Genomic DNA, 27,726 nt, shown 5'->3' with positions numbered 1-27,726 from the left:
TGTTTTCATCTCCCTAAAGACTGTTTACCAGAAACTGCACCATCCTATGTAGTGCTGGCACAAGTTCTCAAGCTTGGTGGCCTCGATGATCAGCTTGTTGACCTGATCAGTAACGTTGAGCTCCTCATGAGGCTTGAAGTCGCGACCAGTGAGCTTCTGCTGCACACGGTCCAAAACCTCGAGGGCGCGCGCGTTCTGAACCTCCTGTTGCTCTTGCTGGTTGTTTCCATGGCCATTAACCATGCTGCTACCAGTCGGATAGATGGCAGACGAATTGGTGCGGGCACGGGAGCGTCCGGGGTTAGCGGACATCCCCATTCCATGCCCATCTGCGCCAGGAGCAGCCTGCGCGGCAAGGAACTCGGTGGGTGCCACGGGAGCGTCAAGGATTGATGGCCTGCGGGCGCGCGGACCAGGGCCACCCGGCATGGCGACCTCTCGCTCGGCGTTGAAGTTGGGACCGGGCGGACTGGTAGGGTTGGTCAAGCGCCAGTTGAGCAAAGGATCGTGAATGAACTAATTCGCGTATCAGTTAGCAATCCTGTTTAGAAAGAAACGCAGCAAAGGATACTTACAGCTTCAAGGACAGCCATGACACTCTCCTTGTTCTCGCGCAACACCCTCATCACATGCTCACAAGTGGTACGGAAACTACCCTCTATGTTACTAACTTCCATAGCATATGTGAGCATGCGAGTCAGTCTGAACGGCACCCGCTCAGGATACTTCTCGCGCTTCATGGCTACTTCGAAGCAGTCACCGAAATCAATGTGGATGATCTTGCCCGTGATACGGTCAAGCATCAAGTTGCTCGGATGGCGATCGCCCAAGCCGAGGATGTAGCCGACCATCGACATGACACCAAGAGAACGTGTGTAGTTTGTTCTCCGATCCAGCCAGGCCTCAGAAGACTTGCTCTTCAGCCACAGGACACGGTACAGATCCTGGCCAGTGGTATTATCAAGAGCATATCCAAAGACCTCAACCTTTTGCATAAGCGTAAGGTTGTCGTAGTCGGGAGCCATCTGCAACATGATACGGTGCTCAATGTTGAGGAGAATTTTTCTGGAATCTCTGTACTCCCGAATCAACTGATGGACAGTGTCACTGTTGGGGACCCAGCCGAGAAGACCAGAGTTCTGTGAAAGAGGAATAGCCGGGTATCGCTGAATGTTGAGGTGTCGTTTGAAGCATTCCGAGTCGTTGGCCAACAAAGTATTGCAAAGACCGAACAGCTGCATGACACGCTCATCTTGGCGGATATCTTCGTGTCCCTTGAGAAGGAAAGTGTATGTCTTGCCATCGCTGCCAACGATATCGAGCTTGCGAGGCCGCTGCTTGGAGCTGATCACGCTGAAGGTGGCGTCAAAAGACATGATCCTAACAACCTCCTGGCCACTGCGGTACGTTCCGGGCACAGCAAGTTCGAGATCCTTGGCGTTTAGCAAATTAGGCGAGCAGTAAGCCAACTCGAGGGAGGTCATCTGCGGAAGTTGACGGGTGATGCGACGGAACACCGTGTAGTAAAGGTCCCATGCCTGGTTAAGGTCATTGGAGTCTTGTGTCTCTTGATACTGACGGCACCAATCCCGCGCTTCGCTTAAATCACGGCCAAAGGTCTGGGCGAAAGAGATTTCCCTAAGGGTTTGCGGGCCAGCCTCCAGCAACTCGTGAAGCGGCTCGAGAGTGGCAAACATGCCCTCGATGTTGTGGTCGCCAAAGTACAAGCGCGAAGCTTCCTCGAGGGCCTCGTGCCACAACTCGTGCCATAGCACTGCGACGCGAATGAGCTCACCACTGACAATTTCCGCTTGCTCAACAAGCCGGAGACTGTGTTGACGCATACTTTCAAGAATTTGGTTGGCCGACCGTACCCTACGCGTGTTGTGCCAGGACTTTCTTGCGACTGTCAACGGATACACCAACGCCTGGGGGTGAGCACGACCAACGTCGGCCAATAACCCATGGACTGACTGCTGCACCCTCTTGTGAGGCTGGTTGATTCTGGCGATCAACTGGGGTATGACCTCAAGCCAGGTATCAACACTGACACGCGTAAATCCTTCAGTGACGGCGTTATGGACATCAATGTGGCCACCGTGGGTGAGCCACAAGGCCAAGAGGCGCAAAGTGTCCTGCAAAGAGCTGCCAGAGGACAGCGCGATGGATTCAAAGAATCCGCGAACAGCAGGCACCACGTATTGAATGATGTAATTCTGCTCCCCATTGTTGCGCACATCAACCTCACGGTTTCCTGTCAGGTACTGAACGACTTCGAAGTTGGCCAGAGCCCATGCGTGCCAAGCCTTATACCACTTGTTGTTGTAGTGGGTAGCCTTGTAGTAGCAGTCAAGGACTTCAGCGCGGTATCTCTGCTGCCAGTCGTCCTTGTTCAGCGAGACCATCCACTCACCCTGGCGTAGATAGCACTTGGCAAGCAAGACAGTCTGCTCAAGCCAGTGTTTCTGTGCCTGTGGATGCAACATCTCTTCATTAAACTCAGCAAACCCTGGCTGGTTTTGTACCTCCATGCCGTTCTGTGCATGGGCAGCCATGTGCATACGCGAGGTCTCAACGCGGTGCGCAGTCTCCTGCGTGAACCTCTGCAAGCAGTACAGCGTCTTCTCGGCAACCCTGTGCTCCGAATTGCGGAATCCTGGTGACTGTCCAATCTCCCACTGGAACTTCAGAACCGCATACAAGATCGGAGACGCGATTCTGTTGCCGACTGGGCCCGGATGGCGATCATGCCAGTAAGGAATGACGGAGTCCAACGGCGAGTCGGTTCCAATAAGCTGCTTGAGTGACTTTTCGGCGAGTCCCATGCGGCCCGACTTGCGACAAAGGTTGGCAAACTTGGTCCACATATGCATGTTCTCCTGCGGAGTCATGACAAGCGATCTCAAACGCAGCATGCGTTGCCATACCTCGACATTGCGCTGGCAGCCCTTGAGACGAGTCTCCCAGGTTCTGCGCATGGTTGCCTGCTTCTCTCCGTCGCATTGCTTGTAGACAATGAGCTCTTCCAGCTCCGCGAGCATCTGGACGCGTACTACAACCTGATAAGCCCGGTTGTAAGACTCGCTAACAAGCGCACTAAGCTCGGTATCCAGTCCTTCGCGAGCTTGCTCGATGCACGCCATAGCCTCCCTGAACTGGTTGCGGTGAAGGGCAAGAATTGCACCGAAGAAGGCTCTATCTGGGGAGAAGCGCTTCATTGACTGAAGGTAGCTGTCCATCGAGTCCCATTTGCCGAGACCCCAGGCAGCGGTTGTGGCCAATGGAGCAATGCGTCGCTGAATCTCAGGTGCTGAATTGGCCCAGGTCTTTCCAGCAAGCGTAGCTAGGGAATCCCACTCGCCAAGAGCATGGTAACAACGCATCTTGCCCATCACAATGTCAACGGGAACAGGCTGGTCTTCGGGAATTTCGCGCTCGCGTTGGCAGTAGAAGTTGAGGGCCTCGTCCCAACGCTCGAGCTTCTCGAACCAACTCTCGCGCAACTGAATACCTTCCCTGTAGGTCTTTACTTTACGAAGAATACCGATGGCAGCATCGGATTGCTGAAGCTGGTTGTTAATGACAATCAAAGCCTCCACTGCACCACTATTATGGTCCTGCAAAAACTCAAGCTCTTTATAGTGAAGAGCCTTTGCGTATGCGTGGCAACGTGCGGCCTCACGTCCCAATACTCTTATGTCAATAGGCAGCGCCTTATCATCGTGCTCCATGAACTCGGCAAGGTTGAGAAGCTGGCCAAGGAGATCCGGTGGCACGTTCTCCGATTTGATCGTATTCTCAATGTTGGTGATCAAGTCCTCCTGTTTAAGAAGCTGTTAGTATCCGGCTCGGATCACTATAAGTACCGCGCTGACATACCTGGAACTGTTCATAAAGCTCGCTCCAGCAGGACACGAAGGCCGAGTTAAAGAGCTCACGCGCAAGAGGCTGGTAGTTGCTGGCCAAGCTGGCACAAGCACGCAAGGAATGGTTCGGCGACTCGGTAAGAAGAGTTGTGCTAAACTTCCTGAACCACTCATGCCAATCGTCCTTGGTGGACTTGCCCTTGGTTTCCCACACTTGCTTGAGATGCACCGGATTCAGGGTCAACTTCTTGGGCGGGTTGTTTTCGGCAGCAAAGCCCTCCATGGAGATATCTTCAAACCGAGGAGCGAGATTTTGTGGGAGGGCCTCGCCCTTCTTTAGCTTCTCGATAGCCTTTTCATAATTCGAGTGCTGGATGGCATACATGGAGATCGCCTTGTCGACCGTGTGCTCAAAATGCAAGTAGTCGCGTCCTAGTTGCAGCATAAGGGCGCAAAGTGTGTCCAAAGCCGCAACCCGAAGACTCGGCTCGCCACTAGCCAACACACGAGTCAGAGGATGGATGATCTTTGACGCGTAGTCATTCAAGTTCACCATGCTCGAAAGCTTGCCGATCGTCTCGATGGCGGATTTCCGAAGGAACAATGGCTGGCTGTGACTGTCGAAGAGGCGTACAATAACTGGGATTATCAGATGCATGTACTCTTCGGCGCTTGAGCCAAATACCAGGAACGCATGGAACACTTTCTCGCTAGGTTGCCGCTTCGTGCTAACATCCTTCTCGAGCACGCCCAGCATAAGTGGGAGTAACTTGGCGAGGTAGATCTTGAACTCGCCCTCAAGAGACCGCGAGATTGATTCTATCAATCCCAGGATAGTGCTTTGAAGCGCAAGAGTTGTGTGCCAGTACTCCTGAAGAACATCGATGATGTCCTTGAGATAGACTCGGATGTGTTGGCGAACGATACTGACCAGCCTGCTCAAGTGATTGAAGTAGAACTCAAGCCGGGCGTTACTCGATGCACGGATGACTGATATGAAGGCGGGGACCACACGATCAAGGAACTGTACACACTTCAGTCCCAGAGTGATGAAAATGCTCATGATGGCATCGACAACGTTTCCGTGCCACTGGACTAAAGACTGATCCTTCAAGATCTGAAGCAGTGCGTTGATCACCACGGTCGGATAGTAGTCTTCGTTAGATGGTGTTAGGCCACCCATCATCAGAGAGACATCAGTCAGTTGGGCGGCTTCATTGTTCCGCTTGTTGTCATCAGTCCTTTCTTCGACCTGCATCAAGTTAGTCAACGCGTTTTTGAGGGAATCAGGGGTCTTGTCTGAGGGGTTTCCGCTCCTCGCACTCGCAACATTGGCCACTTGGCTGGCCACACTGTCCTTTGCAGGACTAGCCCGGAGCATTTCATGTAGATGATCGGTCAAATGCCGAAGGTGCTTGATTTCGTCTGGAATTGACCTCAGGGTATCCTATACCTGATGTTTGTAAGGGTCCAGAGCGCCTAGAATGCCCATAAGTTTGATGGTCTCCTGTCGCAATGTGCCGTGTTGGGGCTCTCCGCGGATGATTGACTGGAGAATCTCCAGAAGTTGGGGATATTCGAGATAGGGTTTGATGACATAGCCAGCGTTGCTAGCAAGTTGACCGAGTGTGTGGAGAGCAGCTTCCCGTTTGATAGGAGCACTCTGATCCTGTAGGGCGTCAATGATAATGGGCATCAACGTATCCTTGTAAGCAAGCATGGATTCACCGCCGACCGTGCACAACTCGCCGATCGCCTGAAGGACCGTTGCAGCCACAGAAGGCGTGGGATCACGCGCTTTTGGTAAGAGAACCTCGGTTATGGAGTTCACGTAGGGCTTGACCAAGTCCTGGGCATGCTGCGTAAGCAGACTCAGCAACTTGGAACTCTCCTCTTTACTCCTGGCCACATCCGTGTATTCCAATTCCGTTAGCATCTGAATAATGGTCTTACGCAACTGTGGAATGACGTAGGCCGGGTTGTAACGAGCCAAACGCCCGATGATCGAAACCGCAACCTCTCTGATGGCGAATTGTTCGTCGTGAAGGGCGAAAAACAAGGTCCGAATATTCTCAGCCTTGGCTAGGTGCTGATCGAAGCGCTCGTCGAGGGCGGCCAGAACAGTGCGTCTAATGCCGGGATCCGGATCCGAGACGCCGACTGTCAAGAGCTTTTCAATAACATCTGCGACCACCTGAAGAGCATGGTAACTTGTCTGGTTGACAATGGGGTCGCGCACGTAAAGCTGACAGCAGGTGAGAGCAGCTGCCTCACGGATCTCCGGATCGTCATCTTCAACGTATTTGATCGCAACGTCGCGGACGAACTCGTTCAAGACATGTCCTGCAGCTACGGTCAGTTCTCGCTCCAATGGGGTATCAGTGTAGGCCGGCCAACATCCCGATGACTGGCCTTCTTCGTGACTGGCAGCATCGAACCGAGATTGGAATTTCTTTGGCCAGTCCGGCTTCTTAGGAAACTGAAAAGTAACGTACCTGAAAAATCAAAACTGCCAAGGGTGTTCAAAGCCAATTTGACCTCGGCCTTTCCTCGCTCCTGCACCGATGGGTCCTTGGGATCTTTTGGGATGGCCGGAATCGAAGTGAGTGTGTTGGGATGCGGTGCTCCTAGCGGCCGGAATGGTTCTCCGCACAATACCTTGCTGAGCATATCGAGCAACCGTTCCTGGATGGTAGCCTTGACTGGGGGAATGTAAAAGGCCATGTCAACCAAAGCCTGGGTTAGTTTCGGAGTGAGCTCGCAGGCGAAGATTGGATCCAGGAGCGCTTCCATATATTTGCTCAAGGTCTGACCTACGGCCACGGCCAAACGGCTAATACAATCGAAGACGGGGTCGACCGAGCCTCGCTTCCGCGACTGTATACTTAGGCCGTCCCGGACATATATGAGGACGTCATCGAGATAGGGAGCGATGGCGCTCTTGACTGAGTTGGCAACGTTACCGATAGCGAGAAACGCATCGTTCCTTTCCTTTTCCTTCTTAAGCATATGAGAAAGATGAATCATAAACTTGTGCAGATATGTTGATGCAAAGTCGTTCGGTGCGTAGTTGGCCAAGTCCGGGATGAGGAGGACCACCGTCTTGCGAATAGCCGGGTCCTTGGCGTCCTTGTGACGGAAGACGATGTCGCATGCCTCGCCGTAGTGGGTTTGCATGTACATGCCACCCTGCTCTAGCAGCTCCTTGAGAACCAAGAGAGAAGCATGGACTGACTCGACAGTGTTGGTCTTGAGTCCCCTGACGGCTTCATGGAACATCTTGTCCATCCACTCCTGCTTCATGGCCTGATCACGTTCCCTAATAATCTTGAAGCAGGCACTGACTGTCTCGGCAGAAGTGGCCCGGATCAACAGTCGCTGATCTCGGAGGCCGATCCAGGACTGCTCAAAGACGAAGTTGACGTACGGGTACATGAGAGTGGGCGCATTGCGTGCCAGCTCGCGTAGAATGAGGACGGCGGCATATCGCCTTTCTTCAACTCGCTCTGACTGGAGCCACTCCAGAGCAAGCTTGACCTCGGCATCAACAAGCTCTGAGATCAGAGAGCCACCGGGTTTGCAGAGCTTTCCCAAGACGACCGCGGCGGGCTGCATTGGTGTTACATCTTTGCTGCGGAGGATGTAGCCAATGTGCTGCTCGAAGCGACTGTATTTGAGGGCTAGGTCGATACCATCGAAGTCGACTAAAGCGTCGAGGATGTAAACACCGCCCATCCGGTCACACGTGTCGGTCCCTTGTATAAGCGCCATGGTCCTTTGGTTGACTGTGTTGAAAAAGGCCGTAAACTGCTCCGCGCCCATTTCTATACAGCGTTGTATGTTAGCATGGGTTCCAATATCTGACAGGAATCTGAGGAGAAACTCAGGATTTGTGGACTTGCCTTGCTTCGCAACGTTGACCAAATCTCTGATCTGCCGAGCAGCGCGCTTCCGCGCGTCGTCGCTAGAGGTGCGATTCCTCACATCGCGAATGTATGTTTCCAGCGTTGCCGCTGCTTGCTCCTTTGTGAGCGACATCTTGGTGTTGTCCGACTATAATGTCTTGATCTCTTTCAGATGTCGGACAGCCTCGTCTGCAACTAGGCCTGTCGTCGCTGGCCCATAGTAGGCGGGGGCAACGTGCTTCAAGAGCCGGTTGACCGGCCGAGGCGAAGGGCGCGTGTGTAACAGCTGCGCCTTCTTGTCGCAGTCGTCAAGCGTGTCGCGGGTCGTGGGCTGAGCGCAATCGCGAGGTCGGTTGCAGTGGTTGGTTTGAGGTTGATCGATATGGGAGCAGGTGATGTTGGGGTCAAATGCGATTGAAATAGTTTGGATGGAACGGGCAAATGGGCGTGCGGTAGTGTCCAGCAACGTAACACGCTCGTGAGTCGTAATGACCGTCAGCAAGACGAAGTGAATAGGCCGAAGATAGAATACAAATCCGTTATAACTCGTGAGTACGCGCGCCCAAATGAAAAGTAAAGCGGGTGGTTCTGGGTATCGTAGAAGCTTGGAGCTATCGCGGCCTTCAAGCTGAAGTGGAAAGTAGTTTAGACGAGTCGTTGAGAGAAGGTCGGGAATGGACCGATAGACCGCCGGCTGTCAAGGTACAGGGTGGAACTTGGGGAGACCCTGGTCCTTGACTGTTGGGTCGCCGTTGAAGTGGTTGGTGATGAGGGAAAACGAAACGGTCGGGTTGAAGTTTGAGAGTGGACGACAGCCAGCCCGAGAAGGAGGGGTTCCACGCTGCGTCACTGGATGAAGGACCACAATGGATATTGGGAGGAGGGAGAGGAGGGGGAGGGTCCGTGTGGATGCCCTGGCTGGATAGGTAGCCGGGGCCGGGGGACGGAAAGGTCTCGAGCCGCGGGATCGATGTTTGCGCGGGCGTTGGGTGTGCGTCCGCTACAGTGATCTGCTTCTCGAATGATGCGCGAGTAGAAGGTTTGTATACCCAAATCATCAACAACAACGGCGATGAAACACGGCGGGCCGTAAAATGTGCCAAGCAGCCGATGGTCGTTGGTTAATTTGTCGACGACGTTGTTCCCCGTCGCCGGCGGGGGCTCAGGGCAGTGGATGGAATTGGAAATACGGTGGAGCTACTAAACCTGGCTGGCGGGCATGGATCCTGTCGCCCCTGCAGCCTCGTCCCATGAGGCTTTGGCTTCAAAGTCGGGCACCTGGGTGGGACAACGGCTCGCAACGGGAATTTCACAACTGGAAGCCGGGCAGTGGAAGGCACGCATCTGCAAGCTTTCAATTACAGGTTGCAGTGGACGACTGCTATTGGCACAGGGGCACGCTTTGACGCGCTTCATCCCGCTGCGGATGGAAGGTGCCCCCTGCCGTGAACTTTAAATTTACAGTGGAGGAACCAACCAACCAAACAACATCTTCCCCTTCTTCATTTCTTATCTTATCTCTGCCGCAACTTGCTCTGTCCATTCCGTCAACCTCCTGTAGTGTACATAACGACGCCACTCCGTCCCCGACCAACTCTCTTTATCGAATTACAGTACTTGACGGATTATTGAATACCGTCAACCAAGATCACAGCAACGACTACCCCCTCAGCCCCCTACACACCATCACCACCATCATGGGTAATGACGGAGGCTCCATCCCCAAGCGACGCGAGCTCGTCAAAGAAGCAGCGCGCAACCCGACAATAAGCGAGCTTAAAGCCACCGCCTTCGAATCGCTCAACCACGCCTGGACCCATGATCCCATCTCGTCCGAGCCCATTGATCTCGAAACCGTCGTGTCCGACTGGCGCGGCCGTCTCTACAATTACGAATCCATCCTCAAGGGGCTGATGCCCGGTAGTAACGATGACTCCTCCGAAAACAAACAAGACACAACACCTCCCGCGCTTGTTGATACCAGCACCAATAGCAGTAGCGTGGGCAACGGTGAGTCGACGGCAACGCCAACAGCCATCTTCGCGACCGAGCTTAGCTTCGCCTCCACCGGCATCAAATCCCTTCGCGACGTGGTCAAGCTCAAGTTCAAGCGGTACACGCCGCCCGGGGGTGGCAACAAAAAAGAAAAGGAAATCTTTGCGTGTCCCGTTACGCTCAAAGAGCTGGGACCATCTACAAAATCCGTCTATCTGGTCCCTTGCGGCCACGTCTTTGCGGAGATGGCGATACAGATGATCACAGAGGAGGTGTGCCCAGAGTGCAGCGAACCGTTCAAGTCAGAGGACGTTATTCCAATTCTGCCGACCGATAAGGCGGATATTCAACGGTTATCGAAGCGGATGGAGGATCTCAAGACGAAAGGCCTGACGCACAGTCTGAAAAAGGACAAGAGCGCCAGCAAGGAGAAGAAAAAGAACAAGCGCACGGCTGATGAGGCCAATGGTGACGCTGACAAGGAGAAGGAGACTAAGAAGGCCAAGAAGAGTGCTGGTGAGAGTATATCTAGCCGGGTGAGTGGCATCAACAACGCCGCCACGGCTGCGCTCACTGCTAGGGTATTAGCGGACCAGGATGAAGCCATGAAGCGACGTAAACTAGCAGCTGCTGGACTTCGATGACAGGATGTTTGTAGTAAGCCCTGATCAGCCTTTTACTATTTTCTTGTTTCTCGCCATAGTCTAAGATACCAATCGATCTTGTATGATTCTTCATAAAGCACCTCGCAGGCTTGCTTGACCCAAAACGATCTACATACAGACCAACACACACATATAGACAAACAAACAAACCAACTTTTCACCAACTGTACAACATTGCCAAACAATCATGTTACCCAACTCCCCCTCCGTCTCTCCTCAAAGCTCATCATGACCCTTAGTTCCAACCCCCGGCTCGCCCACATCCTCACAAGCAGCCGGCGTGCCCACCTCCATCCTGTAAACACACTTCTCGCTCTCACTAACCCTCCACAGCTCATCCTTCTCAGCACACGCCAACCACACATCTGTCCGTCTCTGCGGCCCGTTCCAGCATCCCTGACCATTCTCAAACCTCAACACCATCCTCGGCCCCTTACCCAGGCCCTTTCCATCCACGCGATCCTCCTCATCGGCAATTTCGGTAGTGATCCGCTCAAAGTTGCCCATGTTGGTGTTGCCATGACCCTTTTTGCTCTTTTGGGTCGTGCGATCGAACCAGCACAGCTCGTACTCGTACTCGCCCACATCGGCGCTGACGCACTGGCCCTTGAGTGCGCGGAAGATGTCGTCGGGCCCGTAGTCCTTGGCTAAGTCGCGCTCCTCGTCGGCGAGCTGCGACGTCTTGGTGGTGTGCTCGGCGCGGGCGGCCTCGAGCGCGTCGCGCGCGGCCTTGACCAGCTTGGATTCCGTAGGGCCGCCAGTAGTCGGGTTGTCGGCTAGGACGCCGTTCTCGATCAGCCAGACTTTGAGAGAGGAGATCTTGGAGTGGATGAAGGAGCGGACGGAGGGCGGGAGGTAGGCTTCTAGGTTGTAAACTAGGGCTTCTTGTTAGTCATCGACTGTGAAAATGGGATGGGTTGAAGGAACAAGGTACATACCAATATCGGCATCGCTGCTCTCTTCCTCTTGGAACTCGGCCCAGTTGATGCCCGAATCGGGGCCATCCTCCTTGAGGACCTCCAAAACATCGGCATCAACAACCTCCGACTTCTTCTCAGTAGACTTGCCGGCAGCATAGTTCTCGTAGCCCTGAACAGCAGCCTTGACACCCTCGTCGTTGAAGTTAGGGTTATACTCCTCCTTGAGCTTGCTCAAGATGTCCTCCAGCTGATCGACGCGATCCTGCAAGTCGTCGCGTTGATCCAGCACCTTATCAAGGGTATCCCTCAGCTCATCAACGCGCTTCTTGGCCAGTCCAACCAAAACACCCAGCTTACCGCCCTCGCCTGGCGCCTTGACCACCTTGCCTCTCTCAGCCCGCTCAACCTCATCGTACTTTTTCTGCAACTCCGCCTTCTGCACCTCCAAGTTGGCAATCTCCTCCTTCAAACTAGCAACCTTGCTCTCCACGCGCCGACGCAGCTCGCTCGCCTCTTTGACGAGAGTCCGTCTCTGCTTGGCCGACCGCTCTTTGCTCTGCCGACGCTCCTCCTGGAGGCGGCGGTACTCCTTCCCAATGGACGCGCAGCGGTTCTCACACTTGGTGCCGCCGACGTGGAGGGCCTCGTCGGTGCCGTCGCAGCAGAGTTCATGGTCGCACACGCCGTCGTTGACGTACATGAAGGGGATGTAGGCACCGATGTGGCCCTTGTTCTCACACCAGAAGCCGGGCAGGGCGCGCGTGGTGTTGGTGGTGCCCGTCACGGAACCGGGCAGAGGCTGCTCGGGCGAGAGAGGGTCCAGGTGTGAGCATGCTGAGGTTCCCGGCTCGTCGGAGCCGTCGGGGCAGTCGCAGGAGTTGTCGTTGACTTGGGAGGACTTGAGGACGATCGAGGGGTTGCTGATGCAGGTGAAGGTTTCCTTGTTGGCATAGAACTTGGCAACTGTTTAGGAGGTGGTTGGGGGTGGTTAGCTATCGGGTTCGAGACGTAGGGTAATGTGCTTGGGCCATTGGTATACTTTATCGATGGAGGAAGCATTGGAAGAATGAATAGGTAAAGAGAGTTCTCTTAGTTAAAATGGTGGTACCACGCCAACTCGTGAACATCGCAGCCCAACACCAAAATCTCGGACAGACCATCAAGGTGCGTGAAACAACATGGGAAGCTTCCACTTACATTCAGGCCCAACTCCTCTGGGGACACTCTCAGTAGCAGCGAAAGTGCCAGTGGGAGCAATGGTGCTCAACAGCACCAAAGCAGCAGTCCGTCTCATTGTCGTGTACTATATACCACTCTACTGTCTGTCCAGCTGGTAAGAAGAACGAGAGAAAGAAGGAAAGAAAAGGAAACAATCAAACCATCCAAAGTTGAACAATCGCGAAGACAATTGCCAGTTGTACAGCTTCACCAGATCGTTGACATGCTAGGTGCCCCTGTAGCTCGACGGATAGCTGTCCGCCCAGTGGGGGTATCCCGTAATTGTTAGTGCAACTGAGTGCCCAGGGGCGGGGAACGTGGTCGGGTACCTTTCAGGACAACTTGCACTCCTGCCGGCGCTTCGCCAGCTGTCCGCTTGGGTGTACCTTTTGTCACGTGCAAGTTCTGCCGGGCAGCAAATGTTAAGCGCGCTGCAGAAACCTTGAGACGACGCCGCGGTAAACCCTCCCCCACTGCCCAGGTCGCTGCCAAGCCGCGCCAAAAGTACCCCACCCAGAACGTCCAAGGTTTCGACGACCCCACCGAGCGTAGAAAAAAAGTCCCAAAGCTGCCCCGCGATTTTGCGAATAGCATCATCAACCGTCAGCGACGACGACGACGACGACGACGGCAACAACAAAGGCGCCAAACTGGCTGCACAATCCCAGCCGACCCTCATTCAACTTGATACTGCGAATACAGAAAATAATCACAATGTCTTCCTCCACCACCACCAACCCCACGGGCCTCGACGCCCTCAACAACCTAATCACCTCCACCCTCGACCTCATCACCCGCCTCGAAACCGTCGTCGCCAACATCACCGCCGAAAACCAGCGCACTTCTGCCCCTTCTTCTACAGAAGAGCCCTCCAATCCCCACCCCGAAATCAACCCCCTCTCCCTCGCCTCCGACTCCGCCACCCTCCTCCGCGCCCACGCCACCAAGCTTTCGCTGCTCATCATCAACGAGCCCTTCACGCCCTCAGCAATCATCTCCATCCTCCGCCAATTGACCTCCGGTCCGCTTCCGGGACTCGCCAGCGCCGCGCAAATCTGTGTTGCTTCGCAATGGACAAAGACAATCAGCCAGGATCTGGGGTACCGGATTTCGAGGGTGTTGAGGGAGACGAGGGCGTTGGTGGGGAAGATACCGGGAGATGGGAAGGCGTTGAAGGATGGGCCGGCAAAGGGTGGGAGGGGAAGCATTGCCAACACGGGAACGCTGTGGGCGGCGTGTGATGAGTTGGTTGCGTTCGCGAAGAGGGGGTTTGGGGGAAACCTGGTAAAGAAGACGGAGGAGTTGAGGGACACGGTCAAGGATGTGATGGAGGAGTTGAAGGAGTGGGGGGAGGAGACGGGGAGTGATGATGAGGATGAGGAAGAAGAGGACGACGACGAAGACGAAGAAGACGAGGGGGTGAAGGAGGTTACACAGTCACTGGAGGCGACAAAGATTGCGGATACACAAGCTATGCTTGACGATCTGATGAACTCGTCGAGTTACATCCCGCGCGATGACCCAGACAAGATCCGCGAGCGGCTGGAGAGCTGTTTGCGCCGGTTGAGGCTGGTGACGCTGTTGTACCAGGCCGTTGCGAAGCGCAGGCTCAAGAGCCTACCGCAGACTGCGCCGGCGGAGGGTTCGGATCTCCCGACGCGGTTGGACGAGATCATGGTTCTGCTAAAGAAGATCCCCGAGAGGTTCGGTAGCCTGGCTCTGGCGTTTTACGAGTTGGATCCTGTGGAGATCGACAAGTTGATGGATCAGTGCTTCTTCGATTGCTTTGCTGTGGCTGAGCTGCTGATCAAGCCATGGGATGGCGAGAAGGACGAGTTCTCGGATTGGGTAGTCAAGTTCCAGGCGGAGGTCAAGAAAGCTTGAAGCTTTGAGGGAGGTTCCGTTTGAGAGGCAGAGGGAGCGTATATTTCTCGTACCACGGTGTAGTATTATATACCCAGTTTTCATTGCCAGTGAATGGCAGCCAAAGAAATACCCAACCAAAAAAAAAAAAAGGGTCGCGTCTCTGGCTTCATATCCTGCCCGGTTTTATACCCTTGCGCGTCAACTACATCCTATTGTGTCTAGCCAACTTTCCACCTGCCAAGCCCCTTACTCTACCAAGTCATCTGGAGTGGTGTGAGTAAGGCTACGGCTCCTTCAGCTACCTCAGACACCAGAATCGCTCTTTGGCTGATAAAGAGGGTTAGTATCAATGTAGCTTTGCCAGGCGTTGCAGTTGTCCACGAGCGAGTTCAGATCCATCTTTTCCTTGATTTCGTTCTTCCTTTCGAGAAACTGCACGCTCAAGCCCATACTGACATGCCACTTTTCATTTTACATTCATGTTAGCACGGTGACTTGGAGAGGAGGGAGTGGACAAGTTGCTTACGGCAATGTGGCAATGGAATAACCAAGCACCCGGGTTGTTGTTTTGGAAGGCCACAATCAGCCAGCCGTTACCGGGCAACATTGTGACATCACGCCGTGCCGGGTTCGTGAAGTTCAGAGAGGAAGTATCAAGGACAGGGTCGAAATGCCTGGCCGGCATCATGGCGTCGGACGGGCCTGGGCCGTCGGGTGCCGGGGACCTGCCGACGATGATGAAGTCATGACCCTGCAGGTGTTTTGCACAGTCGTGTGTAAGCATACACAAGCTTGTGTAAATGGTATGGTGAGAAGAGCAGGTCTCCTGGGGCCCAGATGCTTGGATCGTAAGGGGGGATGGGTCTACTTACGTGTAAGTGCATGGGATGAGGAATCTTGGATTCGTTCTCAATGAGCCAAAAGCTCCACTAGACCTAGGTTAGCATTCTGATAATATTCATATATCATAGCTTTGAAAGAGTAGGGGGGAAAGAAAGGGGGGCGACCCACCTCGCTCTCGGGAGGAATTTCCAGCACATTCTCACTATAAGGCCACGAGGTGCTGTCTTCTCGGATGTATTCCAGCAAAGGCTGCTCCCAACTGACGTTGATGGCGACGTTATCGATAGTCCAGAAAACTTTGCTTTGTTTCATGTCGCGCATGAGATGAACCGGGAGCGTGTTATATGGAGAGATACTGAACTCGCTCGGGGGAACGTCGCGGACCACAACGGGCCGAAAGTCGGTGGTATCCTCGCAGCGTAGATCTTCTGGTACCGGTCCATCAATAATCGGAAGTTCGTCCGTTGCGTCCGGGTAGTCGTAGCTCAAGATGGCCGCAGGCTTTCCATAGAAATTCCCACAATATCCACTGATGGGTTGGGTAGCGTTAATCCAGTAGTTGCCGTTACCGGGGTCACTAGCAATCTCTTCTTCAGACTTTCCCTGGATTATGATATCGAATCGCTGCCCTACGGCGATGAAGAGGCTTGAGACCGTGGTGCTTGGGTCGGTGGTATTAACAGGCACGAGATCGGTGGCTATGACGGTGAAGTTGTGTCCTACGATAGAGAATGTGTACGCATAATTCACGCTGGGGTTAAACAACCGAAGCCTATACTTCAGCCCAGGAGTCAATACCACCCTCGCGTACTCTCCCATGGTGATATCAGCCGGATTAACATTGGTACCATTGAAGAGAATGTTGTCGGGAGGGGGCGGAATGGTTGGCCCTCCATGTTCTCCAGGGGCTTGTACTTGGGCCAAGATCTGGTCTGTTGACTCGTAATACCAATCATTGATGGGAAAGGTGCCCAAGTCAACATCATAGTTGGCACTTGCCGGCCCATTGAATACTATAGCGCCAAGAACACCGTTGCCGTATTGTGATGAGTAGTGAGAGTGGTACCAGGTAGTTCCGTACTGTTCGGCCAAAAACAGGTAGGATTTTGTTGCATTCGGTGGGATCGGGCACTCAGTGACACCACCAACGCCATCATTGATGTTGTTGTCTTCCATTTGTAAGCCATGCCAGTGAATGGATGTACTATGCCCCATTAGTACAGATCCTTAAGATATTCCTACTGCTAATTCGTGAATGGCTTTGTTTTCTTTTTCGAAACCAAACGCTGGAAACGTACCCATTGTACAAAAGCTTGTTGATAATTGTGACGTTGACCCAGTCACCCCAATCTGTGTTCTAATCAGCTTTAGATCCTGAGAAATGTCTTGAGAATCGGGCATGCCATGATAACGCACCTGCGGTAATGGTTGGACCTGCATGGAAAGATTAGTAGTCTAGTGCGCTATCAAAATAATCAATGTCAGAACTCACCAGGGAAGGAGCCTAGAAAAAGATTAGTTATGCTTTGACACTTTGGATCTATGTTTTTTTTCTGGCGCTCACCATTAAACAGCATCGCGTCATGCTTGAGAACACCATCCGGGCCAATTATGTCATACTGCTCAAGGACAAGCGTATACTGACATCTGTTAGTCGGAGTCAAGTTCCATCTTCGTGAAGTTGTGTGTCTTACATTAACGGTACGGCCGGTGAATGGTACCTCCTTCTCCCAGTCAGTCGTGATGTTGAAACCATCTGTCCAGCACGCCCGATTGTCTGGAGTATTGCATGATGAGTCTCTCTGCACCAAAGAAGACGCAGTGGCAGCACTAAAGACCGTCAGTGCTTGGAGGAAGCCGATGATTGAGACCCTGAAAAACATGGTTAAAGATGCAGAGGCCTGTGAACCAGGCTCTCAACCAGCTAGGTCAACTTGTATAAGGAGAGCCAACAGCCGTCACTGCTCTTTGAGAGAAGTAGCTGCTCGAAAATTATGATGGTGGTTGAGAAAGTCTCTGAGGGTGCCGTCGGGGTAATAAATCCTGGGAATATCAACAAGTTCATGACGGGAAATAAGTCTGTCCGTGTCTCGAACGGCGTCTCTACACCGGTTGACTGACTCCTAACTACCACTTGCAGCTTCCCTCACCGCACCTTACCCAGGCACGAACATAGCAACCAAGATGCCCGGCATGTTGGAGGCAGGATGCGTGAAGCAATGTGGTAAATACCTAGTGAAGCTGTAGGTGCCGCTGTAATTTCTCATGTAAAAACAAGGAAGTTTTGGAAATACGTTGTGAGAACATGGCAATATGCCCTATTCCTGGTCGGGAAGTCCTTGGCAATGCATGAGCAATACCAATACCGTCCCCTTGGGGCGTAGGGTTCAAAGATAACAAGGCGGCGTGATGAGTGTCTAATTTGAGTAAGGCCACAGGGAATAGAGCTGGGATTTCGAGTTCGGGATGCGGTAAAGAGAAACGTGACAGACCACCCAGTGATATTAGGTTAATACATGGCAGCATACGGCTATACTAACCAATGTTTGAGGCAAACAACTAGATACGTGCTTAGATATCTGGGGTTCTGCCTGGCAGAAGATCTATCCATCTTGGAACTGTAGGAGAACCAAGAAGAGAATGCAGCGAACTTACAAAGATGGGAATATGTACGTCTAAGAACAACATCCCTGGAAAAGCAGTGATAGGCCAAGAACAACTGGAGGACAGCACGCAGCTAGTTGAGTTAGAAATCAGGCATGGAAGAGGGAAGCAACCGGGTGGACAACAAAAGGCAGCAACCAAGTTATCCAACAACCTCAAAGTATTGCTGGCCAGGTTTCCATGTTTAGAGCGCAGAAGGTGCAGGCTCAAGACATCGCAGACATACATGATACTTGTTGGTAGTCCATGGGTTGGCTTTATTACCTCAAAGCTTGTGACAGGGGATCCTCAATTGGTGTGCATGTATGAATGCTTGAATGTTCTAACAACTCTTCCCATCATTACATCCGAGTTTGGTCCCCCGTTGTATCGATTTTGGGACGTGGGGGGGTCTGTCAGACAGTCGGCTAAGCATCGGGCTTTCTCAGCATGTATGTCAGTGCAGGAGGAAATTTCTAAGCACAATTGCCGAGTTGAGAAAGGAGCATCGAATTTCACATCGTGCAAGCGTCAAAAGCACTTACATGGCGTTTCACGTGATGAATTGGAATGTCAGTACGTAGTAGTCCTCCAAAGACACTTGAACTTCAAAGCCTCTCAGACATGGAGACATGGATTTCCAAGACACCAGCCAAATCCGTTGAAGAATGCTGGGAGGATGCTAGAACAAAGAGTAGAAAGAGGTGGAGGAGATCAAGATTGCTCGTCCGAAACCTGTAAATGCTTGTAACAAAATGAATCCATATGGAAGGACAAGGATACTTCTTTCGTTGTTTTCCTCGCCATACAAAGTCATCCAACCAGGACGTCAAGTCCAAGTGCTGGGACCTATATCCAAATTATCATGGGCCCCAATCACGGGGCACTGGCGGCTGTCGTGAAGGAATGGCTGGATGTAGCCTCAAATCAAGAATGGCTGGAGATCAATGGACAGCATTTACTAGGTTGACTTCAGAAGCTGGTGTGATCAAAGAGATGGGCGGAAGGGAGCCAAAGGTTTTACAATTGTTGGACCCTTATCGCGGACCACTTGTTGATATCCAGGTACGCGACATGCCAAGCAGAGTCGGAGGTGAAGTTGGGATGAGAACCGCCAAATTGCCGCCCGCCTTCGTTGTTGGCGCAACCAACCTGACCGTGTCCGCGCTCACTTTGTTTCCCGTCAGCCAGGGCACTGGCAAATATTTCTGTCTGTCTTCTTTCTTGGCGGCTGCTCGTCCTGATAGTCTTTCGTTCCGCCAGAAAGGCTTCTCTCCCAACTAGCCCCTCCTTTTCCGTGAACAATCGCTTGAGAAAAGCGCAAAACCACGACTCAGTCGTGAACGCACAAAGATGGAAGCGGCGTACTCAATCAGCGCGCGTAGCATGCCTTCAATGTCCACTCAACAATACGATACGGACTCGATTCCTCGCCCGCCTTCCGCATCGCTTGCTCGCAAGAGTTCGATTCGCGCGGTTCCCTACGACCCAACCGACACTCGCCTGCCCCTCGCGCCGTCCTTGTCGGGCGCATCGACCAGCAGTTATTCGCCCTCCAGCTGGCCATTTCCCAAAGGCCACCACAGGCAAAACAGCAAATCCAAGTTGCCGTAAGGTTATCTGTTGTTGTACGAAATCACCCAGTCGTCTATCCAGCTAACTCAGGTTATCCATGCGCAGTGTTCCTGTTGACAACGGTAGCCCAGTGAGAATGGCTCACAGAGAGACTTCTCCGACACGCAAATTTGCTCAGAGATCCGTAATGAGAGCGGTAGCGAGTGCCCCCTCTCGCCAGGGCAGTTTTCACGAGTCTTCCCTGCGCAATGAGACCTTCCGCAACGGCCGGGAGTCCTCGACCCCAGATGAGGAGCGCGATTCTGATGAGACTGGCAATGGCACTATCCATGTATCCCAGACAAACGGGGTGGTGATGAACGATGGTGAAGAGAGACCCCAGCCTCGTCAAGAGCGCCCGGAGTTTCTCACGCGAGCTTCTGCTTCTTCGCTCGCCAGCCGCCCAAAGACCCCATTTCCTTTCTCTGTCCCTGATGACATGCCCTCTGAACGGCCCACGAACCCTACTCCCCACGCCGGCCTGGCGAAGCAGTCTGAAGCGCTGCAGGATCCACGATTCACCGCTGAATATTTCGAAACCATCAGCATCCACGATCATGCGCCAAGTCCCGAGCCACTCACTCCTCCTCGCCGTCTCTCCGTCACGCAAAGCGACTCGACCGATGCCATGTACGGAGGTAGTCGCCAGGTTTCCACTTTCTCAACCGTCCACGAAGTTGACGAGGAAGATGGCGACCACGGCATGGACATGCGGAACACATTCGACCTGGAGCGCACCATGGCGTTTGTTCGGGACAGCTCAGATGACCAGACCTTTGCCGACAAAAACATCACCCTAGACAGTTCTACCCAACAAGACGAAAGCGTCGTGAGCGCAAAGCGAGCCAGCAGCAACCCCTTCGGCTTCCATGAAAACGTGGACATAGGCGGTGGCACCCCTGACCGCGGTATCATGCTGATAGATCCCAATGTGACCGCCGATCTCACCAACCACAACGTCTCGCGGGTCACTTCCGGCTCACGCATGTGGACACCCCTCCCCAACATCGACTCGATCCGTCGTGGCCCCAAGATCCGTCATCACCGCGTTATCCCGGAGCCTGGTGGTGGCGGCGGCGGCGGCAATGGTCCCGGTGGCATAGCCCCTGCCCGTAGCGGCATCATCCCGCCCGTCAACACCCTCGCAGACTTAGCCATCCTTGGCGGGAACGGCAGTGGCAACAAACTGAACGACCTCGAAGAACAAGACCCGGACCAGCAAGAAAAGACTCGGCGCGTCATGCGTCTTCAGAAGTGGCTGGTCCCCGTCTCCTTCGGCGTGCTCCAAGTGTCCATCATCTCCTTCGTAGCCAGCATCGCCGTCTTGGCTTCTCGGTCCTCTGCATCGACCACGAATGCTACAGGTATCATCGTCTGGATCAGCATCAGCGCTGTATTGCTTATTTCCTCCCTCGCCACGTTTCTCTTTGGCGCCTGTGCTGTCGGACGTCTGAGGAAGCAGGAGACCGGCGAAGACCCCTGGATCGAGATGCACCGTCTGGCTCGGGCTCTTCCTCCGCGCCCGCCTGCCGAAAAGGAGGGCGACAGCAAGGCCAACAAGAAGAGCAAGGCGTTAGCGGAAGAGGACAAGGCTGCGACGGAACAGGCGTGGAAGAAGTTTGCTGATGATCAGGAGCAGCTGAGGAAGTATGTCGAGAAGTTGGAGCAGGAGATCTTGGACATCAAAGAGAAGCGGGAAGAGGAGCAAGGTGTGCTATATGCTGCACAACAGCAGCTACAAGCTGCCAAAGAGCAGAAGCAGCAGCAGCAGCAGCAGCAGGAGCTGCATCCCATCGGTACCGCCATTTCCACCGGCGACCAAACGCCCGATTCCAAATCCAATTCCTACAAACAACCCACCGTTGAAGACTGCCCTGACTGCCCCAGCAACCGGCCCTCCGAAGACGAAGACATCACCCTTACGCCCAAAGCCTCCAAAGCAACACAAACCGCACCCAGGGATTCCCTAATCGCATACAACAAACCAACCTACTACACGAGCGGTCGCCGCCCGCGCTCCAACACGACCGGCACAGCCACTCAGTCCCTGCACCGTCTCCTTGGCCCCCCTTCCGAGTTGGATTCCGGCCACTTCCAACGTACAGGTCTAGGTGTTCCAGCCAGTAACAGCGGCGGGACCATTGCGTCTTTGAATTTGCATATTCACGGCTATTGCAGCAGCCCCAGCCGCAACGGTGACAACCACGGCCACCGCAACAACAACAACCACAACCACAACGCCCAAGGCGACCACATCCTGCCCAACAACCACACCCACACCCACACCCACACTGCCTACGTAATGACCACCCCTTCGGGAGTCACCATGGGCGTCCCCATCTCCCAAACCCAATCCAGCATTTTGACCGAGCTCTGCGAGGCCGTGACCCTTTCCGGTCTTTCCGGTACTGGCTCTAGCACCAACCAAGTCGGTGGGATTGAGGGCTATAGTCCGCTTGGTAGAGACGAGATTTCGGGAGCGATGAGGAAGGCGGGCGTTAACAACAACAGCAGCAGCAATAACAGGGTGACGCCTTCGCCTTCGCCCAGGCCCTCGCAGTCGCCGTTGGGGTCATCTGTTCCGGTTCCGGTGCCGGTTTCGGTGGGGACTTCGTCGTCTGCGAGCACGGGAGCAGGCGCGGGAGCAGGAGCAGCGGAGAGTGATAGGATCAGAACGGAACACGGAATGCCACCAAAGAAGGGAATGGTGGGCGGGGTGAGAGCCGTCACGGCAAGTGATGTTGCTCCTGAAGAAGAGCACGAGGACCACGAGCAGGATCAGGAGCCGATGCCACCGCAGATTCCGCCGCAGATGCATCATCAGATGCCCGACATGGCGGCAACGCGACCTCAGCAGCAGCAGCAGCAGCGGCGGCGGCAGTACCTTAGCCCAGAGCTAACCTCGAGCAACGAGAAGGAGAGAGCTTATTATGGCACGTTTAGGAGGATGCCTAGCCGGAGGGAGGATGTAAGGGGCATGGAGTTTCTTGCTGATCCTAACAATGGTGGTGGTGGTGGTGAAGGTCGTTGAAAGACTGGGTTGTTGCTTGAGTAATGGTGTTGGAGTATACTGTGTTTGTGTTTGCTGTACGGGTGTGTCGGCATGTGTTGCAGCGCAAGATGCGCTCTCATGGAATAACGGCTTCCACACGGTTAAGGGGTCATTCATGATATCGAAACAGGGAAACTTGAAGGGATCACATGGAAAAGCAAAAGGAAATAGGAAGGGGAGATAATACCTCACCGGATTAGCTTTGCATCATGGCGTTGTCCATACACTTGCTTTTCAGCGGATACCCAAAGGATGGTGTAACGGTTTGGGCGCATAGGGATCGTTTTGCTGCCAGGATAGAGCCATTATAGTCTTGGCTCAATAATCAAGAAAGGAAGGAGGACCACATAGGTCAATAATGATGTAAAGAGTAGCATAGAGACACCTACAGGTGTAAAAGAGTTCAAGAAGTAGGAACGAGATGATCGGCCGGCATAGGGACGCTTATTGAACCATGTATTGACACGAAGCCTTTTCCCATAGCGATACTCGCGATCAGCTAGCTACTCTGACAAAATCAAGTGATTTAGAGAGACGGAGACAGAACCAAAAAATAACAGAAAAGGTAAGAAATACCTCGACCTAGATAGCCCTCGCCATCCTCGCCCTATTTTCTCTGTACCTCTTCTCCTTACCCACCAACTTCCTCCGCTTCTTCCACGACCGATTAAGGTCACCACGGTGTTCCCAGAACCACTTCTGGAAGTCGCTGGTGCTAGTGGGCTTCTCTCCGTCCGCACCAGTCTCGGAAGCTCCCGTTGCCGCGGCGGCATCCACCATATCCTCATCTTCATCTTCATCCTCCTCCTGGATATCCTCATTATCGTCCTCCCACGGTTTGAACCTCCGGCTCGGGTGAGCCGTATCAGGCGTGGGCGCAGCGCTTCTAAGGCCGCGATACTCGAAATCCTTTTCGGTGTAGGGAGTCAGAGGCACCTGGAGAGAGGTGGTGCGTGTGGCGGTAGTAGTAACGTCTTCCTCCTCCTCTTCGATGTCGTCATTATTGCCGCCAAAGAAGCTGAAGCCGGTGGTAGGCTGGGCTTCTGCGGCTTCTCCTCCGTCCTTAGGCTTCTTGTAGAGCGCCTCCAGGGGGTGCACCTCGGTTTTGGTGGCTGGAGTTGCGGGAGGAGGAATCCTGATTGAGAGATTTTTGCCGGGGCTGGAGGTGACCTTGGAAGAGGAGGCCGCCTTTTCGGTTGGTGGAGGTGTCGATTTCTTCTTGTCTGAGGGAGAAGAAGCGTCCTCGTCGTCGCTACTGTCGCTGGATTCAGCATCGGACGCTGACTCTTCTTTTGTGAGTTCGAGAGCACTCTCGGTCTCTTCCTCGTCTGCTGACTTCTCTTCAGATTCACTTCCCGATTCGTTCCCGTCCTCATCCTCTTCTTTGTCGTTCTTCTTCTCCTCCTCGTCGTCTTCCTCCTCGGATTCACTGCTGGACTCGTGATACAACTTGATAATCCGCGTCTCACCTTCATCCTCAGACGACGAGGAAGAGTCGTCCTCGGGCTGGGGCTCAGCGTCAAGCATGAGCAGGCCAGTTGTTGGTTTCCGCGTAGCCTTGACCTCCTCAACGACATTACCATCTTCATCCACCCAGCATTTCTTCTCCTCATCAAAATGTGAAGGAGCCTTCTTTGAGCCAGAAGTCGCCGCCGCCTTTAGGAACGTCGGGAACTTGGTCGTCTTGGCAAACTCATGAACCACCACCTCGCGCTTGCTGTCCTTCTTCTTCTTCTTCTTGACCATACCCTCCATGCCTTCCGTGTTCGCGACCTTGTTTGGTGGCAGCACCGTCTTGACAAGACACTCGTCATGTTCTGTGTATTTTGACTTGACCCGCTGCTTCTTCTTGTCCTTCTTGTCCTTTTTATCCTTCTTATCGCCCTTCTTGTCGCGCTTGTCCTTTCTCTCCTTCTTGGGCTCGTCGGCAGACGTCCATCCTCGCTTGACCTGTCTGCCCTCCGGTAGCACGACTCCGGTGATCTCTTCGGCGTTGTCGCGCTTGCGCTTCTTGGAGGACTTCTTTTCTCCCAAAGACGAGGAGGAATCACGCGACTTCTTTGACTTTTTGGAGCTCTTCTCATCGGCCAGGGCGACTTCCTCGCCCAACGGCGCGGGGTTCTTGTCTGGTTTGGCGGGATCGACCTTCATCTTGGCTCCTCTCAGCACGGCGCCGTTGAACTTTTTGCGGACTTTTTCGGCGTCTTCCTTGGGGAGTTCGACGAAACCGTAGCGCTTTTCGGGAAAAGTTTCAAGGGTATGGAACGAGACGTTGCGAGCCTTGGGAAGCAAGGTCGAGTTGAGGACGACGGGGAGAAGTTCGGCGTCTAGAGGAGAGACGTGTAGCCGGACGTAGGCGTTGCTGCTGCTGCTGCTGCTGTCAGGTGTCGCGGCAGCAACTGGGGTTTGGTTGGGCATTTCTGTTGGTGTGACCGTTTGAAACAGAGCGGTTACCAAAGTGCCATGCGATGGGACGGTCGCCAATTGAACTTTTTGGTGATGTTTTGTTAGCGTGTTTTAGCCGCCAAACCGATGGCAGCAAAAGGGAACTGAAAGCTCTTTGCAGCAGCGGGTCGGATTGGAATGCGACAGTGACAGGGGGGGCAGGAGTCTGGACCCAACAACCCACACACAGAGAGCTGCATTCTCGGCAGGCACTGGTGAAGCATGCTGATTGGCCCGATATCAGTGATAGGCCTGGACATGTAATGGCATTTGAAAGCGAAACATGACCACCACGAACAGGACTTGTCCATCGTCAAAATACAGTGACAACAATAGTTTCATTGAGCCTCTTATAAGCTTGTATCATGACCACAAGAGCCACTTGAGCATCATGTTGACCATTTTTTTCTATTATTTTTTTTATTTTTTTTTATTTTTTTTTATTTTTTTTTTTTATTTTTTTTGATTTCTGATTTCTGGCAACTAGACTTCGCTCAGGGTCATCAAGTGGAACACCGGAAACAGAACAGAAATTCAACCAGCATTATATGTACGGCTTTCATGCATAACGCTCGACAAGACCGACGGGCGCCATGTTTCCTTTGTCCTTGCCGCCGCTCGTGATAGTGTGCGGTTAACGTGCATGTTCTTCTTTCCTGCCAACTGGTCATCAAGGTTGGGTCAGGCTGGTAAAGTGGTGGATATTAAAGATGGAAGATGGTGCTGCTCATCAGCAGGTAACATTCGTCGTCAGTGTGACAGAAATTGAATGGCTGGGAATGTGAAAAGAATGTGTCACATACGTGCAAAGACTCCTACAATACCCGGAAACATACCAAAGTTCAAAATAACACACAAAGTTGGTCTTCAAAAATGAGGGGAGTATAGATCCACATTGATAATGGTAAAAGAGAAGAACGGCTTGAAAGCACGTACCCGTGTCCCGTGTTCCCAAGACGCCGTCCATGATATGCATGATATGCCGTTGAAAACAGATGATTAAACCGAAAATCCAAACCGCCTTGGTCCACCATCACATCCTTTGCACGCCCACGCCGACACCCACGCCCGTCCACCCAACTCATTTTCTTTTTTTCCACAAAAGTCTTTGAGTGTTGCGCAGCAAAGCTGAGCTGTCACTACTCACTTAACCACAGACTTGCGTCTTTACTTGCTTCTCTCCCGCTCCCGGACCTCTCCGCCGGAAGCCTTCCACCACACATCGCCACCCCACCTCAACAAGCGCTCGCAAGCACCAGTAACCGTTACGGCAGGTCTGACGTCGAGGTAGAAAACGGGCTCGCCAGTGGGCTCAGGAGGAGCAGAGTAGAAGTCGATCACGTAGCGGACCTCCTTCTTCTGGCCGTTTTCGTCGCGGGAGACATACCAGTCATGGCGATCAAAGGGAGGTTCGGTGCTAGATAGTGTGTAAAATCACCTGGTTAGCAAAAAAAAGCTTCTTTTTTCCAACCTCATCTAGAAAATAACAAAGGAAGGACTGTACTTACGCATACTTGGAGTTTATCCTGCCCAAAACCTGCAACAAGGCCGCCTTGGGCGTCATATCCTTCGGCCTGCCCTGGAATCGGATCAGCGTCGGCTGGGGCTCGGGGTCATTCTCCTGCGCCTCCAGCCGACGCAACATCATGGGCGCGTTCTCCTCGCCGCGCTTCATAATCTCCCAGCCGCGCATGAGACCCTTGCCGAACCGGCGCTCCCACTCGACAATCTCGTTCCACGCGCCCTCGTTCAGGAAATTGTGTACGGCCACCATGCTCTCCACGGCGGTAATGTCGGTGTCGGTGTAGCCCTTGCGCAGGAGAGCGTTGTACATCTGCTGGGGAGAAGGGTACTCCCAGTTGCCGTCGCCGGTGCCCTTGGGGATGGAGGAAGGGTCGCGCTCAGTCGGGAGAGCGATGGCCTGGTTGGGCGCAGGCTCTTGGGAGATGGAGGAGAACATGTAGTTGAGGGGGTTGAGCTTGGAAAAGAAGGAAGACTCGGAGGCGGCGGCGGGTTGATGGTTTTCTGGCTGGGGCTGCTTGGGCGCAACGGCGGCGGCCGCAGCGGCGAGGGTATCCTTGGCGCCATGGTTGACGGGGCACTTGGAAGGGGGAGCGGCGGCGGGAGTCGGTTCGGGTGCTGGTGTTACGGGCTTGTGGGCGCTCAAGGCGTCCATGGTCTTGTTGTGCATAGGGCAGGAAGGCTAACATGGTTGCGACAAAGAGGTTAGATTAGACTCTACTGGCAGTGGGGAGGGTCCCGGTGAGGGCGAGGTTCGAAGACGACGATGACATACAGGAGGAACAGCACCGCTGGCGGCAAGATTCTTATGCGACGGAGGGACGACCGGCGCAGCGGCGGAAGCGTTTCCGTCAGCCCAAAACCAACCCATTGCAACTGATTATAAAGAAATGTCGTTGACGAAGTAAAATGTCCGTAGATGTCGGGCAGAAAAGAGCAGTCCGGCTACTGCTTTGAGTGGTTGATGATATATACAAACAGTTAGGGTTATGTAGATTCAATATCAAACAGAAGTGGAAAAAGTCTAAGGATAGCGCGAGAACAATGTAAGCTTCCGTCAATAACAAGAAGAGGATGGAAGATAAAAAAAATATGGGCGAAGAGAAATTTCGATATGAGCGGATAAAGCCGGACGGGCATGACGCGCTTGGGGCCATCGTTTCTTTGATGGCT

General features: G+C 53.4%; 8 protein-coding genes across 8 annotated transcripts; 3 read left to right on the top strand and 5 right to left on the bottom strand.

Annotated features, from left to right (window-relative positions):
• Nucleotides 1-24: 24 nt before the first annotated feature.
• B0T23DRAFT_316394 (phosphatidylinositol 3-kinase tor2) lies at nucleotides 25-7,904 on the bottom strand (the record flags this gene model as incomplete). The annotated part of the gene is made up of 5 exons (XM_062834927.1): nucleotides 25-516; nucleotides 576-3,821; nucleotides 3,880-5,280; nucleotides 5,320-6,209; nucleotides 6,362-7,904. 5 exons carry the CDS (start codon nucleotides 7,902-7,904, stop codon nucleotides 25-27), a joined length of 7,572 nt encoding a protein of 2,523 aa, XP_062693174.1.
• A 1,564-nt stretch (nucleotides 7,905-9,468) lies between these two features.
• On the top strand, nucleotides 9,469-10,375 carry B0T23DRAFT_316807 (Rtf2 RING-finger-domain-containing protein; the record flags this gene model as incomplete). Its single annotated transcript, XM_062834959.1, has 2 exons — nucleotides 9,469-10,302; nucleotides 10,355-10,375. 2 exons carry the CDS (start codon nucleotides 9,469-9,471, stop codon nucleotides 10,373-10,375), a joined length of 855 nt encoding a protein of 284 aa, XP_062693173.1.
• A 272-nt stretch (nucleotides 10,376-10,647) lies between these two features.
• On the bottom strand, nucleotides 10,648-12,645 carry B0T23DRAFT_317173 (glucosidase II beta subunit-like protein-domain-containing protein; the record flags this gene model as incomplete). The annotated part of the gene is made up of 3 exons (XM_062834983.1): nucleotides 10,648-11,306; nucleotides 11,370-12,314; nucleotides 12,549-12,645. 3 exons carry the CDS (start codon nucleotides 12,643-12,645, stop codon nucleotides 10,648-10,650), a joined length of 1,701 nt encoding a protein of 566 aa, XP_062693172.1.
• A 446-nt stretch (nucleotides 12,646-13,091) lies between these two features.
• On the top strand, nucleotides 13,092-14,829 carry B0T23DRAFT_380317 (uncharacterized protein). Its single transcript, XM_062837199.1, has one exon. The coding sequence runs from the start codon at nucleotides 13,284-13,286 to the stop codon at nucleotides 14,451-14,453; it is 1,170 nt and encodes a 389-aa protein (XP_062693171.1). The 5' UTR covers nucleotides 13,092-13,283; the 3' UTR covers nucleotides 14,454-14,829.
• Nucleotides 14,739-17,161, bottom strand: B0T23DRAFT_442405 (Cupredoxin; the record flags this gene model as incomplete). The annotated part of the gene is made up of 7 exons (XM_062840820.1): nucleotides 14,739-14,897; nucleotides 14,962-15,186; nucleotides 15,308-15,364; nucleotides 15,447-16,482; nucleotides 16,577-16,628; nucleotides 16,843-16,918; nucleotides 16,973-17,161. 7 exons carry the CDS (start codon nucleotides 17,159-17,161, stop codon nucleotides 14,739-14,741), a joined length of 1,794 nt encoding a protein of 597 aa, XP_062693170.1.
• A 2,113-nt stretch (nucleotides 17,162-19,274) lies between these two features.
• On the top strand, nucleotides 19,275-22,566 carry B0T23DRAFT_396028 (uncharacterized protein; the record flags this gene model as incomplete). Its single annotated transcript, XM_062838227.1, has 2 exons — nucleotides 19,275-19,531; nucleotides 19,587-22,566. 2 exons carry the CDS (start codon nucleotides 19,275-19,277, stop codon nucleotides 22,564-22,566), a joined length of 3,237 nt encoding a protein of 1,078 aa, XP_062693169.1.
• Nucleotides 22,567-22,815: 249 nt separating this feature from the next.
• Nucleotides 22,816-25,110, bottom strand: B0T23DRAFT_148218 (uncharacterized protein). Its single transcript, XM_062832482.1, has 2 exons — nucleotides 23,164-25,110; nucleotides 22,816-23,058 (listed from the first exon to the last, which is right to left on the bottom strand). Exon 1 carries the CDS (start codon nucleotides 25,003-25,005, stop codon nucleotides 23,170-23,172), a length of 1,836 nt encoding a protein of 611 aa, XP_062693168.1. The 5' UTR covers nucleotides 25,006-25,110; the 3' UTR covers nucleotides 22,816-23,058; nucleotides 23,164-23,169.
• A 947-nt stretch (nucleotides 25,111-26,057) lies between these two features.
• Nucleotides 26,058-27,665, bottom strand: B0T23DRAFT_148199 (cytochrome c/c1 heme-lyase). The gene is made up of 3 exons (XM_062832481.1): nucleotides 27,329-27,665; nucleotides 26,541-27,235; nucleotides 26,058-26,449 (listed from the first exon to the last, which is right to left on the bottom strand). The coding sequence occupies exons 1-3, from the start codon at nucleotides 27,422-27,424 to the stop codon at nucleotides 26,200-26,202; spliced, it is 1,041 nt and encodes a 346-aa protein (XP_062693167.1). The 5' UTR covers nucleotides 27,425-27,665; the 3' UTR covers nucleotides 26,058-26,199.
• Nucleotides 27,666-27,726: the final 61 nt, after the last annotated feature.

The sequence above is a fragment of the Neurospora hispaniola genome (genome assembly GCF_033458365.1).
Source record: "Neurospora hispaniola strain FGSC 10403 chromosome Unknown B0T23scaffold_4, whole genome shotgun sequence".
NCBI classification, from domain to species: Eukaryota; Fungi; Ascomycota; class Sordariomycetes; order Sordariales; family Sordariaceae; genus Neurospora; species Neurospora hispaniola.
This window is presented reverse-complemented; position numbering and strand designations above follow the sequence as displayed.